Consider the following 15,569-nt stretch of genomic DNA (forward strand, 5'->3'; position numbering starts at 1 on the left):
GAGTGATTGTACGGTGTTATATAGCACAGGTTGCCTTTGGTGACAGATCGTACGGTGTTATATAACACAGGTTGCCTTTGGTGACAGATCGTACGGTGTTATATAACACACAGGTTGCCTTATATGAGTGATCGTACGGTGTTACATAACACAGGTTGCCTTATGTGACAGATCGTACGGTGTTATATAGCACAGGTTGCCTTATGTGACAGATCGTACGGTGTTATATAGCACAGGTTGCCTTATGTGAGTGATCGTACGGTATTACATAACATAGGTTAGTTTGTGGGAACATCAACCACCTTAAATAACCGTATAGGCATGATAAACACTTTGTATGCAATTATATTGAGGTGTTATAAAACAAGAATTGGATGTGTAATATAAATTGACGATATGAACGTCTGTTTATGTTTAAGGGTCACACACTTTTCTTGGTATTGTAATAACCCATAAGTCTAAAAGTAACTCGTTTGTGAAAATCTGCTTAAGTGTGTTGGATAATGCTAACGTCTGTTTAAGTGTGTAACATGCGGATGATGTGAACGTCTGCTTACGTGTCATTTACTTTGCTTTTTATTACTGTTAAATATAAATGGTGTGTAATCAATGCAATTATCAATTTGTATTTTTTGTCTCATTTTACTTAGAACGTTATGATACTTCTCGAAAAATTCATCTTTACTATGATTATTGCTTCCCAGATTAGGATTTATTTGCATTATTATCTTTATGTTAAATATATTTTATTATTTTACTTCTAGTTTGTATTGTGGCAGAACAATACTATTCCTCGTCTACCTCCATCGATACCTTTTCCTGTCAACTTACCACCAGTAGATGATGCAAAAAGGTTTGAAGTTTGGATAAGCGAAAAGGGCATTCATAAACTCTGGGGAGATCTACCCCAGTACTTTATCAACTATGTTGGAAACAAGGTATTGTTATGTCTCAATAAATTGACGATACGTATACGTCATAGTATATATGTTAGTTCCCGACAGCATTCACAAACGGACAGAAGTTGGTTATATCTCCTTTTAAGGTTTCAATGTACCGTTGAGGAGCAGCGGCGTTGTAAAATCTTATATACACTGATATAGGTGTGAAGTCTTATACACACTGATATAAGTGTCAAGTCTTATGTACACTGTTATAAGTGTTAAGTCTTATGTACACTGGTATAAGTGTTAAGTCGTATATACACTAATATAAGTATAGAAGCAACAAGTAGTATAGGAGACCCTCTCATTTAATTGTTGTAAAAATGTATAACTGAAAGAACATTTATGCACTAAAACTAGATGATTACTGAGTGCATGTAATTGCCAATCTCAATTAACACAAATACACTTGGATACTGATATACTATATTTATTTGGCCATGTGTTTTCTTCAATTACACCGCATTCCCTTTCCATTTCGTATATTTTGAACCCAAACTTCCACATCCATTCCATTAAGGAGGTCACTTTTCTGGCGACCGAACGAAAATATACATATGATGTATGCAGGTATATGGACGCTAAGAAGCAACTTTTCGGGGGGGGGGGGCTTTTTTTTCCACTATAACAGGATGAGGCTGGGTAGAGATTTGATTTTAGCGAAGATACTTAAAGAAAGTTCGTCAATGAGATGTTTATTTATAATGTAATTGAAAGATGAATGAATCTGACGTAATATTCATGCGGTCAAAACAAACAATAGATTTAACAGATAGATGCGCATGTAGTTAAACAATTTATATAAGGAAGCTATATCGTTCCTAACTGAACTAATGAGAATATGTAGCTTCAACGAGCAATTAAACAGCAATTAGCATATGGATCTTATAAACGAATAATATTGATATCCGGATCTATTACCATGGATGATAGCTTCAACGAGCAATTAAACAGTAATTAGCATTTGGAACTTATAAACGAATAAGATTGATATTCGAATCTGTTATCGTGGATGATAGCTTCAACGAGCAATTAAACAAGAATTAGCATATGGAACTTACAAACGAATAATATTGATATCCGGATCTGTTACCATGGATGATAGCTTCAACGAGCAATTAAAGAGTAATTAACATTTGGAACTTATAAACGAATAAGATTGATGTATGGATCTATTACCATGGATGATCAATGTTCAAAATTTAAACACAAAAATGACTCATTTTCACCTATCAGCAAGGGTATCAGGGGTGTAAAAACAATAGAATACTGTTTGGTATAAAATTAATATATCTACCTACCTACCTACCTACCGACCTACCTACCTACCTACCTAAATACATACCTACATACATACATACATACGAGAAAAGCGAATGTTTCATTTATATCCAGATTTAGCCGTCAGTAGTGAAGGGGGATATTATAGGGTCTATGGGACTTATCATTAAAAATACCCCTGGGACAATATAGGGTCTATGTAAATTTAACATGGAGAAAAATCGTGGGACAATATAGGGTCTATGGGAATTAACATGGCCAAAAACCCATGGGACTGTATAGGGTCTATGTAAATTTAACATGGCCAGAAACCCTTGGGACTGTATAGGGTCTATGTAAAATTGAAACAGGGAGGGTCTCTATTTTTAAAAAAAAAAAAAAAAGGGGTAGGCAATGGAAAGGCTATCTCTTTTCGAGAAATATGGCTGGCCCTGAAAAGGGCCTTTGGGTTTATGTTAATGTATTCATTAACATAAAGGGCACCGCATTGGTCTTCTTCTTGTCCTTAGGCTGCGTCTCACTGTTGGTCCGTAAATCAGCACTCTTTTCAGGCATCCTTGTCTTTCGACGTAGATCCTACGTATCCACAGGCTGGTGTTTGTCCTGTGGACAACGGTCCATTTGGATCGGACATACATGAGCATGTCCGTCCGGAACATCATGGAAGACACAAGCGTAGAAGATTGCACATCGGTCCACATCTTGAAGCGACGAGAACAGGTGAATCAATGCACTGAACTGCGCTTATTTATAGGTACAGGTAGGATTGAAACGGATTGAGTTCATTCACCAATCCTAACACGCGTTACAAAATTCAGTCAGCCCCTCATCCAATCAGAAGAGAGCAGTCTGTGACGTCTGTTGGTCTATATAGATTCGCTAGCGCTTGTGTGCAGTCAATCTATGCGACAGTGATTCAACATGACGGAAACAGGGGAGACTGCCCAAGGGAACTCGGACTTACTTTCAGAAGAGGTGAATTGGGATTTTGTGGATTTTCTCTCCTCGCAAGAATTTGTTCCGGAACCTTCGTTACCTTCTTCATTACCGCAAGTGGAGAATTTTAGACAGAGACAGAAAGAAGAATTGGAGAAATTTATACAACGACAAAAGGAAGCGGAACAGGCTTTTCTCCTACAGCAACAGCAAGAAGAAGAGGTAAGAAAAAAACAACAGCAGCAACAGCAAGAAGAAGTAGCAGCAGCAAAGAAACAAGAGGGTGAAAATCAAACGGTCACGGTACTGTTGGACATTTTAGCGGAGTTAAGAAGTCTGAAACAAATGTATCAGACTTCTTTATCACGACCGAAGAGAATACGACCTTCCCGAGCTAAACACGTCAACCCTGTGACTAAGCCTACCGTACCACCCTTAGTGATTTCAACCCAATCATTATCATCATCATCAACATTACGCAGTCCAGAAGTAGGCCTTGGCCGTGGCAAAGGCTTAAGGCAGTTAAAGTTGATTGCTTAAACTCACCCCTTCACCATGAAGAAAAAGGCCCTTTTCAGGGCCACCCACATTTCTCGAAAAGAAATACAATTTCAATTTGCCATTAACTCAAAAAAAAAAAAAAACACCCATTTTACCCTTATAGTACGTGTCTGTGTATGAGTGCGTGAGTGTACGTTCTTATTTTAAAATCAAAACTCAAAGACACTTACCTTATATCATTAATTTATTCTTTTATCCATTTTTTACAATCCAATTCACAATTCACAACACAACACTTTAATAAAAAGTTCATTGACTTCTTCTTTCTCCTTCTTTAGTCTCTCTGTTTCTTAAATTTCTTCACCGTCTTTTCCTCATTTTCTTCCCTTCTTCTTTTCTTCTCCTGTTTCTTTGCCTCTTTTAAATAGAATTGTCTTCTTTCTTCCTCTTCTTCCTCTGAAGAATCCCTCTCTTCTTCCGAAGAATCCCTCTCTTCTTCTGAAGAATCCCTCTTTTCTTCTGACTCCTCTTGTTTCTTTTTTGGGCAATCTGGAGACCAATGTCCTTTTTCTTTACAATAATAACAGGTATCTTGACTTTTGCCTTTTTTAGTCCCTGTTTTTGTTCTTTTTTGACGGTCTGGACACTCTGAAGACCAATGCCCTTTCTTCTGACAGATATAGCAAGTATCTTGACTTTTATCTCGAAAGGAAGGAGAGTAGTCCGTAGGCTGGTCTGAAGAGAATTTTCTAATGACCCCTCGCAAAGCTCTGACGAAACGTTCCATCTGGGTAGTCTCTTCCATCGTTGTGCTCGGCTTGAGAGTGAAATGAATAGTGAAAGGACACGACACACACCCTTTTATATACGCTGGTCTGTTATGACTATAAAGTAGCTCATGGTGTTTGAACTTGAGTCATTTGACTTTTTGTTTTCAAGATGAAACGATCTAATTCATTCGAGAAGAAAGAAGAAGAAAGTAAGAGGCAGAAACGTGATCTATCGCCTCGAACCAGGGCTGAAATCTTGGCACAAATTCATGCTAGTGATTTTGAAGAGGACATGAGTGAACCAGAATTTGAAACCTCTAAACCAAGTTCACCACCCTTAGTCAACCCTGAAAAATACTATTCCATTCGAGAGACGGAAAAGCGCTCCTCTAGAAAATTTAGAACCACGGCTTACAAATACACAGTGAAGTTTAAAGATTTCAAGTCCGAAGTACCGTTAGAGAAAGCAGAAGGGTTCATCACCGGAGTGTGGGATTCTCTGCTCACTGCACTCAAGCGACAATGTCAACCCAAAGAAGACGATCGCTTGAGACTTTCCATACAACACGACGGTTTGAAATCCCCTGTTTGGATCGAGTTTAGCACCCCTGCAGAATTGACCGCTTCCAAAGTCATGGACAAGATTCAACACGTGCAACAATCTAATGACCAGTTTGACATCACCGATGGAAAGCCACATTGGACATGACCCACGTCTCTCCTCCTCAAGGGACCGGACGCAAAAAGATGTTATTGGTGAACGACCTTCGCAGCATTAAGCGTAGCCTTGTCCAAATTCACAATCCTCATGACCAGATGTGTTTAGCCCGTGCCATCGTGGTGGGACGAACCTATGCCAACAAGAACGACACGGTAGAATGGAAAAGAGACTGGGAGAACATTCGACAATCGGACCGAGCCAAACAACGAAGTGAAGCAGAACTCCTGTTACGACAAGCTGGCATGTCCAAAGACACACCCTCTGGCATTCCTGAGATGCAAAAATTGCAAGATGCCCTAGCTCCACGATACACCTTGAAAGTGCACCCTCAAGAAGTGCGCGGGTCTCTGTTGTTTCGAGGGCAAGATTTTAAGGACGGAAAATACATTCATGTTTATCATCACGATGACCATTTCGATACCATTACCAGTATCACCGGATTCCTGGGATACGGTTATTACTGTGAGAAATGTGACCATGGTTATAATAATCGAGAGCAACACAAGCATTGTGGATTGAAATGCTCAGGATGTTTGGCCTCTTCACCCTGTCTGAGCGAAGAACCAGTGCCTTGTTCAACTTGTCTGCGCACGTTTGTCAGCCCTACCTGTTACCAACAACATCTGAAAACGCAAGGTTCACAGAAGAAATGTGCTTGTCAACTCCTGAGATTGTGCCCTACGTGTGAACAAGTCATACGTACCAATAATACCAAGGCACACGTATGTCGAGGAAAGAAAAAATGTCACATTTGTCACCACATCGTGGACTTGGAACACCAATGTTACGTGCAAAAATACCAACCTCCACCAGAGAAAGAGGACGGTCACAAGAAGAAAGGCAATTTCATCTTTTTCGATTTCGAATGCATGCAAGAGACTGGCATTCACATTCCTAATTTCTGCTTGGCTCATCGAGCGTGCGAGAAGTGCATTCAAGAACCTATCTTCAGTCATTGCCCTCACTGCAGCAAGATTCCTGGAGGGCGTGAAAAAATCTTTCGGGGACCGAACACGTTAGCCGATTTTGCCCAATGGGTCTTAGACCCCGTCGACAAGACGTGGAGCCAAGAGGACATCGAACGTTACGGAGATTGTCATCGTCATGCCACGGTGATGGCTCACAATTTCTCCGGATACGATGGACAGTTTCTTTTGAGGTACTATACGGAACAAGGCACCGAGCGTCCTAAAGTGACTTTGAACGGAGCCAAAATCATTTTCATGCAAGTGGGACAAGTACAGTTTAAAGATTCGATGAGCTATTTGGCCATGCCTTTGAGTCGAATGCCTAAAACGTTTGGAATGACAGAAATGGCTAAAGGGTACTTTCCACACTTTTTCAATACGGAAGCCAATCAACACGCCGTTCTACCCCATTTACCCGAGGCTCACTATTACGACCCCGACAACATGCGTACCGAACAACGAGAAGCTTTCTACGCTTGGTACCAGGCTCACGCCTCGGACCCTTTCGACTTTCAGGAAGAAATGCTAAAGTATTGTCGTTCCGACGTGGACATTTTACGGCGTTGCTGTGGAAAATTTCGAGAACTGTTCATGGAACACGGAGGGGTCGATCCTTTGAAAGAAGCTTGCACCATTGCCAAAGCGTGTTCCTTAGTGTATCGACAACGATTCATGCCTGAAAACACCGTGGCTGTCATCAGTCCTCAAACGACCAACTATGTCAAACGTCAATACTCGGTCAAAGCCCTACGTTGGTTACATTACTTGTGCGACAAGGAAGACAAGTGGATTCAGCATGCCCGCAACGGAGGGGGCGAAAAGACTATCGGAACGTATTCGGTCGATGGCTGGGACTTAGAAAACCCCAAGATCGTGTACGAGTTTAACGGTTGCTTATTTCACGGATGTCCCGTCTGTTACCCTGACCGTGGCACTAAAAATCAGTTTTTGCAACGAACCATGGAAGACTTGTACCAGGACACTTGTCAGCGCGCCTAAAGTTAGAACAGCAAGGATACCAAGTGGTGGAAATGTGGGAACACGAGTACGATCACCGTATGAAAACCGATCCCGAGTTTAAACGCCTCGTGGAAAGTTACCAGTTCATGGACCCGCTGAACCCGAGGGATAGTTTGTACGGAGGAAGGACCAATGCCACCTGTTTGCTGTACCAAGCCGACGAAGAGAAAGGAGAAGAAATCAAATACTTGGACGTGTGTTCGCTGTATATCTACGTGTGCAAATATTGTCGCTTTCCTGTAGGGCACCCGCAATTGCTGACGGAACACATCGACCTGGTCAACATTCGACAATACGAAGGCTTGATCAAGTGCAAAGTTTTGCCTCCCACGAACCTATACCATCCCGTCTTACCTCACCATTGTCAAGGCAAACTGATGTTTCCCTTGTGCCGTACATGTGCCGAAACGTGCAACCAAGACCAACCTTGCCATCACAGCCAGGAAGAACGTGCCTTGACGGGAACCTGGGTCAGCGTGGAATTGTTCAAAGCTCTGGACATGGGATACCAACTGTTAGAAGTGTACGAAATTTGTCACTTTCCCAAGACACAACAATACCACAAGGGTGACCCCACGCAGAAAGGCATTTTCGCAGACTACGTGGATGCCTTTTTGAAACTGAAGCAAGAAGCCAGCGGCTATCCTTCCTGGTGTCACACTCCCGAAGACCAAATAAAATTCAAAGAGAAATACTACGAACAAGAAGGCATCACTTTAGACCACATCGAGAAAAACGAAGGCAGGCGATCGTTTGCCAAAGTGATGTTAAATTGCTTGTGGGGTAAAATGGCACGACGACCGTGTTTACCCAAGACGGAATATTTGACAGAACCTTCCCGCTACTTCCAGATGATTCACGACAAAACCAAATACATGAAACACGTGGACGTCGTTCGAGAGAATTTGATCTTGGTCAATTACGAAGAAGATCTGGACTTTGTACAAGACGACCCTTTTGGAAATGTCATCATTGCGGCTTACGTGACAGCCCATGCTCGCTTAAAATTGTACGAAGCTTTAGAACTGTTAGGGGAACGCGTCCTGTACTTTGACACGGACAGTTGCATTTACATCCATCACCCGATTCAACATCACTCTAACATCGAAGGGGACCGTTTAGGAGCCTGGACAGACGAGCATCCCGACGACAAGATTTTAAGTTTCGTCAGTGGCGGTCCCAAAAATTACGGCTACGAATACCGTGACAAACAAGGAGAAGTGCACACGACGTGCAAAGTGAAAGGACTGACTCTGAATTATCGTACCAGTCGAGTGGTCAACTTTGGGGTATTGAAAGAAGCCTTGCAATCGGGAGAGGATGGAAACTTTAAAGTGACCACCTACCAACCTAACAAAATTGTACGTTTACCCACTCACCACATCGTCAGTCGACCCTTGGAAAAAATCTATCAAATTGTATACCAGAAGCGAGTTCGACTTCCCAATCATTTCACCTTACCGTACGGTCACGTCGGTATTGGTCTGTATATAAAAAAGGAACCCTAGGTAAGATCGATAGTTCATTGTGACTACCAAGACCGAGCGAACAAGATGAATACTTTGAAAGAGACATCGTTCCAGTTTGGGGATTGTAAAAAAGTTGTATCTTCCTCTAGTGTGACTAATATTGGATGGATAAGACCCAGACATTGCGACGGAAAATGTCCGGAAGGAAACTGCGATTGTCCATGTGGTTACCATTGTAATAGCGTAACGGAGTTTGCAGACGAGTGCGATTGTGAGCCTTGCGATGGATACGATGCTGTACCTTGTGACCTGAGCAATGCCGTAAAGCATCATGGGAACTTTAGTGCCCCTACCCCTATCATGGAAAGTGATGCTGTGCGTGTCAAACCTGTGGGATGCGAAAGCGATGCTGCTCGTCCTCTTGGACATTTTACTGGGTTTCGTTTTAAAGGGGAATGTTCACCTTCACGTCTACCCCCCTACGGATGTCATCCAGCCCTGAGCAAACTCCTACCCATGTCACTCAACCCTCATCGAAACGAACCTGTGAAAGACGAATATTCGTTTCCTGTGCGTTTGTCGGAATACTGCGACTTTGAAAATCGCCTTCAATCGTTCAAAGGAAAATGGCCAAAGTATCTGGGAGGACCGACCCCTGAAGAATTAGCCAGAGCCGGAGTTTTCTACTTGGGCGAAGGAGATAAAGTCAAGTGCTTCAGTTGCGGTGTGTCACTTCACCACTGGGAACCGCAAGATTCGGCCTACGTTGAACATGTTCGATGGTCACCGAAGTGTCATTACTTACCTTTAGTGGGACCGAGACATTGAAGTAACTTCTTACCATAATAATCTGTTCATGGATACTTTACAAGAGAACATTCGTGCTTTGCCTGTGGAGTTGAGAGAACGCATTTATCGAGAGCTGGTCAAAATACAAGTGAAACGTAAAGAACAATTGCATCCGTTACGTCACCGGTGTTTGAACCACTGGTACCTGAAGGCTATACAAGGATTGATTCAATTGAAAGTGTTTCATCGGACAGACATTGATGAACGATCGTCTAGTTTTAAAAAGGATTGGTTTGGTATGGACGATTCTACCTACATCATTGTAAACGTACTGCATCGAATTCCAGAGGAAGAGTTAACGAATTACCAATATCTTGAACACAATGTCAACTTGGTGAAAGAGGAAACTTCTGAACGAATTGTAATGTGTAGATTAGTGACTCAACGATTTAAATTCGACACTGAAATAAAACCATGTTTGTGCAAACAGTACATTTCTTGTGTCAGACCAAAGAGGATTTAGTATGACCTATTTATGGATACTTTGCTAGAGAACATTCGTGCTTTGCCTGTGGAGTTGAGAGAACGCATTTACCGAGAACTGATCAAAATACAAGTGAAACACAAACTCAAAGTGATTCGTCCGGTTTTAAATTATGCTCTGTTCCAAAGTACAAGAAGACTGATTATGAGTGGATATTACATTAGGCACAAAGTTAAACGAGGCTATTGGTCACCACCCAACGATTCCAAAAACAGTGTATATACTTATGGATACTTTACAAGAGAACATTTTGGGCTTGCCTGTGGAGTTGAGAGAAAGGATTTACCGAGAGCTGGTGAAAATACAAGTGAAACGTAAAGAACAATTGCATCCGTTACGTCACCAGATCTTTAACCACTGGTACCTGAATGGTATAAGAGAACTGATTCGTCAGAAATTCTTTCAATGGTCAGACATTGTTCAACACTTTGAGGTCGCTAATGATCGACATGTTCATAATTATGGTTACTTCGAGATTCACCTACAGCAATACATTGAGGAAGACAAGGTAAAGGATTACCAACATTTGTTACGTGGAATCTACTTAGCGGAAGAGGAAACTTCTAAACGAATTCTGACGTTTCGGTTACAGTATGCAAGATTTAGATTCCCTACTGGAGAACGAAGATCTCTGGCTAGAAAGTACGTGTATTGCATCCAAAAAAAAGAGAATATAAAAACAGGCTGCAATGCCGCGGTTTATGTCACATGTCATCCAACAGATTCCGTGGAAGGAACTCAATGACCATATTCAAACCGTGGATCATTATCATCGATTATTACAAGAACTGTATCCATTCAATTTGGGTCGACAAGTGGTGTGTGTCTTAGTGACTTGTTTTCTGGGATTTCGTTTACCAGCCGATTCTTTGTGGACTCTTTACGATCAGTACTTACCATACCCCCATGGCCTTAAATGGTCACGAAAAACTCCTTTTGCTCAAAGCCTTGCGTATTCATCTGGATACTTCTCGACCTCAACAGGAAAAAAAGATTCGTCAACTTTTAGCTACCCAAGACGTGTATGACGATGTGTGTGTAGCTTGTGACTTACATCCCCATTGGACAGATGTCCGTGCCTGGAAAGAATGGGGTTTTGAGGCTTGGACCCAAGAAGTGGCCCAGTATGCACGAGAGTTGTTCAAGGAAAAAAGTTACTTTTCAACCCGTGTTAGTGACGGTGCCAGAAGAACCCGTCACCCAGGACAGGACTGTCGTGGACAGACCTGAAAGACCCTTTCGGGAGGACACTTGTGTGACCTTACCCCCTACTATAGAACTGGTTAGAACATTACCCAAAACATGTTGTTGTACAGACACTTGTGTTTATTCCACGTTCATCGTTATCATGTGCCTTTTATCCTTGTACTTAAGCCTTTGGCTTTTATGTATTTTTGTCTTTCGTATTCATGTTTGAAAAAAAAAACATTCAATAAACGTGTTCTGAAAAAGTATATAAACTCTTGTCTTGTTTGTTTTCGTGTCACAAGTGACATTTCTCACACCATGGCTACCTCTACTGTCTCTGCTCCCTCTTCCTCCACTGTCGAAGTCATCGACGAACACTTAGATCGTGCCAGTTGGGAGGCTTTGTATCTTCGCCATCCCTTTAACATGCTCATTGCTGGACCTAGCGGTTCTGGCAAAACCGAATTCGTCAAACGTTTGATCGAACATAAACATCATTTGATCGATCGGCCACCTCAACGGATCGTGTGGTGTTACAAAGAGTGGCAATCGGCGTACAGCCTCTTGCGAGAAAGTCAAGGCGATTCCATCGTGTTTGTGGAAGGCATTCCTAAAGAAGACGACGGCATCGTCTCTGACTCCCGTCAAACCCATTTGGTCATTTTCGATGACATGTTAGGAGAAGACGAAGAAGAAATTAAATTGTGGTTCACGCGCAAAGGGCATCACCGTAATGCCAGTGTCGTTTACATCACCCAAAATTTGTTTCAACAAAGTAAAGCCCATCGCACCATCAGTCTCAATGCGCATTACGTGGTCTTGTTTAAAAGCCCTCGAGATAAATCGCAAGTGCAAGTCTTAGCCAAACAGTTAGGAACGCCTTGGCTGACTCAGGCGTACGACGATGCCACTCAAACGCCCCACGCCTATTTACTCGTCGATTTGAAACCTACGACCCCCGAGGATTTGCGATTTCGTACCCACTTGTTTCACCACTGGTGCCAAGACGGAGGGCCTGTCCTGTACACGTCTCCGTCCTCGACTTCATTTCACTCCCCATAAAAAAATCTATAAAAACCTCAGACCCTTTTTCGTCTGTCTCACACAGTGTGAACATGACGTCCCTTCAGTCGCATCTTCCCGTCAAATTGATTCGTGCCTTGTATGGCATCAGTCGAGAAAAAGATCCACAAACACGAGCTCGTGTCTTAGAAGCTAGTCTCAAAGAAGTCTTACGATGGTTCACGGTGACAGCACGTCAAATACTCCAAGGAATCATTCAGATTCCTCATCAAACCCAACGCTTTTTCGATTGAAACAAAGTTGCTTTGGTCCAACTGGCCGATCCCCGCATTGACACTCAAACCAAAAAACAAATCATTTTGAAACCTGGAGGGAGCGGTACTCTAGGAGGGGTCATCATTCGCTCACTCTTAAGATGGGATCCTAATGCCCCCAAAGTTATCCCCAAGACAAAAGTCCAACGAAGCCCCAAGAAGAAAAAGAAAAAGACCAGGTCCCCAAGAAGAATAACTTCTCCAGTGGCAGGACCCTCCTCTTACCAGACACCACCCCGGAAAAAGAAAAGAAGCCCCCAGAAAAAGAAACAGAGAAAAAGTCCCCAGAAAAAGAAAAGTCCACAGAAGAAAACTAGTCGCAAGAGAGGCACTTCGGCCAGGACGCAACCTTACACTCGCAAACCACGACCTGCCACAGCGGTGACTGCGTCTCCGGCAGCCTCACGTTTGTCCACTTCTCCGTTGATGTCACCAGGAACTGAAGAGTACTTGGAGACGTTGATCACACCAAGAACTTCTCCGTTGATGACCCCCAAAAGAACTTCCCCAGTGGCAGGACCCTCCAATTTAGCGGCAGTGGCTGCTGCTCACAAAGTACCTTCTCCCAAAATCAAAGTCCATGAAAGATCGGGCATGTTACAAAGTTTACTGGATTTGTCCAAGCAAGAACTGGCTCGATTTAGTCCGTTGCGTACCCCTGCACGACGTGTCATGCCTGTCCTCAAACTGATACGACGTAAAGACAATCAGTGGCGACGCGTTCCAGTATAAAAAGACCTGTGACCAAGTCGGGGTATCAGTGAACTTGTAAAAGATGTCACCTCCAAGAAGCCACAAAAGAAAGAGACAAAGACAGACGCGTCATCCGACAAAGCGCTTAGCCAAGCATCGACGTTACCCTAAGAAAAGACACAGTCGTTCCAAGAAAAAGAGGCGTCAACAAAGGGGAGGATTCCTTGGCGATTTTGGGAAAAACATTGTCACCTTTATGACAAAGCGATAGTCCCAAAAAAAAAAGATAAAAGGGTGTGTGTTAAGTCAGCGACGTTAGTGTCTGTTTGGTGAATGTCCCGGAAACCACAAGCAAAGATGTCACCCTCCAGAAAACCCCAAGGAAAGAAAAGAAAAGGACTACCACCACGTTTAGCCAAACATGGGGACATGTTATCTGTCCTGTCCAAAGCTTCTCCACCTCTACGATAAAAACTCATTCAAACGGCCTCCAAAGAGGTCATCGATACCGTGTGCGAATGTTGTTTGAACGTTTTGAAAGGCACGATCCCTTTGTCCAAACACCAGAAACAATGCTTAGGCAAACATCGTCACGTTCTTCGGAAAATGGTTCAAAAGAAAATTCCCATTCGTCAAAAAAAGAAGATGTTGGTCCAACGTGGAGGCATTTTACCTCTCTTGTTAGGCCCCATACTGAAAGGAGTCTTGGGAACCATGTTGGGAGGACTGGTGGGAGCAAGATAAAAAGGCCCTCGGAAGTCCCAAGATCTCAGAATTCACCCCTGACAACCCCATGGAAGGACGAAAACTAGCTTTAGTGCCTTACAAACGATGGATGGAATACCATCGGTGGCAAGAACAACGCACCCCGCATTTACCTCCCAATCCCAATTTGAGCGAGATGTCCCAGTTACAACACGAATTGCAATCCTTGATGGATCGCCAAGATTTGTCCGAAACAGAAAAATCGCAAAAGTACGGTCAACTCTTGCAAAGACTGCAACTCTTTCACCAGAAAGCTTTAGACGAAACAGCTTTACCCACTCTAAAAGATTTTAAGACCTTGATGAAAAGTCCAGCACCATCATCATCATTACCACCACCACCACCATCACTACCATCCCCAAGGGTCACCAGAGATGCTACCCCACAAAGACCTGAGGAAGAAGAGATGCGCGAAGTGTTTCAAACACCGTCAGCAGCTCCTATTTCGAGTAAGATTGCAGCATCCTTGTTGACTACGTCCCCCACACCCCAACGAGAAGAAATGAAAGCTTGGGTTAAAAAGATGATGTCCACGCCTCCTTCGACAGAAGTGAAAAAGAAAGAAGGGAAACCAGAAGCGCAAAAAGAAAAGAAAACCAAAGCCATTCCATTGCCACCTCCACCACCACCACTACCTTCGACTTCTACTCCCGTAGCCCATCGGACACGTAAATCCGTTTCCAAACCACCCTTTCGACCCACCCAAAGTAGCATCACCGAAGAGTGGGTGACTTATTAACACACCAACACAAAATAAAAAATGGAAAAAGTCTTAGCCAGCATTTACTACGATCCCTCGCATCCTGCAGGTTACGCAGGAGTTCAAAAATTGTATCGTGCTGCCAAAACTCGACTGAAAAGTCTCCGTTTACCTCAAGTGCAACGATGGTTACAAGAACAAGCTACCTACACTTTACACAAACCCATTCGACGCAAGTTTGCCAGAAGTCGCACCCGAGTAGAAGGCATCGATCATCAATGGCAAGCCGATTTAGCCGATGTCTCTCATTTGACCAGCTACAATCGTGGTTACAAATATTTGTTTTGTGTCATCGACGTCTTTTCCAAATTTGCCTGGGTCGTGCCCTTGACTTCCAAATCGAGCAGCGAGTTAGTGCGAGCCCTGCAACGGGTGTTGAAACAAAGTGGTCGTCACCCTCTTCGATGGCAAACGGACAAAGGCACCGAATTTCTGAACCAAGCTTTCCAAAAAGAATTAAAGAAACGTGACATTCATTTTTTTACCACCGAGAATCCCGAAACCAAAGCCAGCATCGTGGAACGTTTTCAACGCACTTTGAAAGAACGCATGTGGAAATATTTTACGCATCACCACACTCTGAAGTACATCGACATCTTACCGCACCTGGTGCAAGCGTACAACCAATCTTACCATCGAAGCATCGGACGTGCCCCGCAAGACGTGACTCTCGAGAACGAAGTGTTGGTGTTTGAGCGCCTGTTCGGTACGTCCCCGACGAGGGCTGTCCCCGAGAAAAGTGGAATGTTGGCCGTAGGAGATTGGGTGCGCATTGGCAAAACCAAACGTACTTTCGACAAAGGTTACTTACCTAACTGGACGACCGAATTGTTTCGCGTCACTGGACGAGTGCATGGCCGTCATCCTGCCGTCTATAAATTGG

At 43.2% G+C, this 15,569-nt stretch overlaps 1 protein-coding gene across 1 annotated transcript in view; it reads left to right on the forward strand.

Annotated features, from left to right (window-relative positions):
- LOC149780603 (uncharacterized) overlaps positions 1 to 15,569 on the forward strand; it is a 100,650-nt gene that overhangs the window by 17,151 nt on the left and 67,930 nt on the right. The window contains exon 8 of the mRNA XM_089937723.1: positions 765 to 938. Within this exon, the coding sequence (XP_089793849.1) occupies positions 765 to 938 (174 nt within the window). The remainder of the gene's footprint in view (positions 1 to 764; positions 939 to 15,569) is intronic.

This window comes from Sinohyriopsis cumingii, chromosome 16 (assembly GCF_028554795.1).
Source record: "Sinohyriopsis cumingii isolate HCF-2022 chromosome 16, ASM2855479v2, whole genome shotgun sequence".
NCBI lineage: Eukaryota > Metazoa > Mollusca > Bivalvia > Unionida > Unionidae > Sinohyriopsis > Sinohyriopsis cumingii.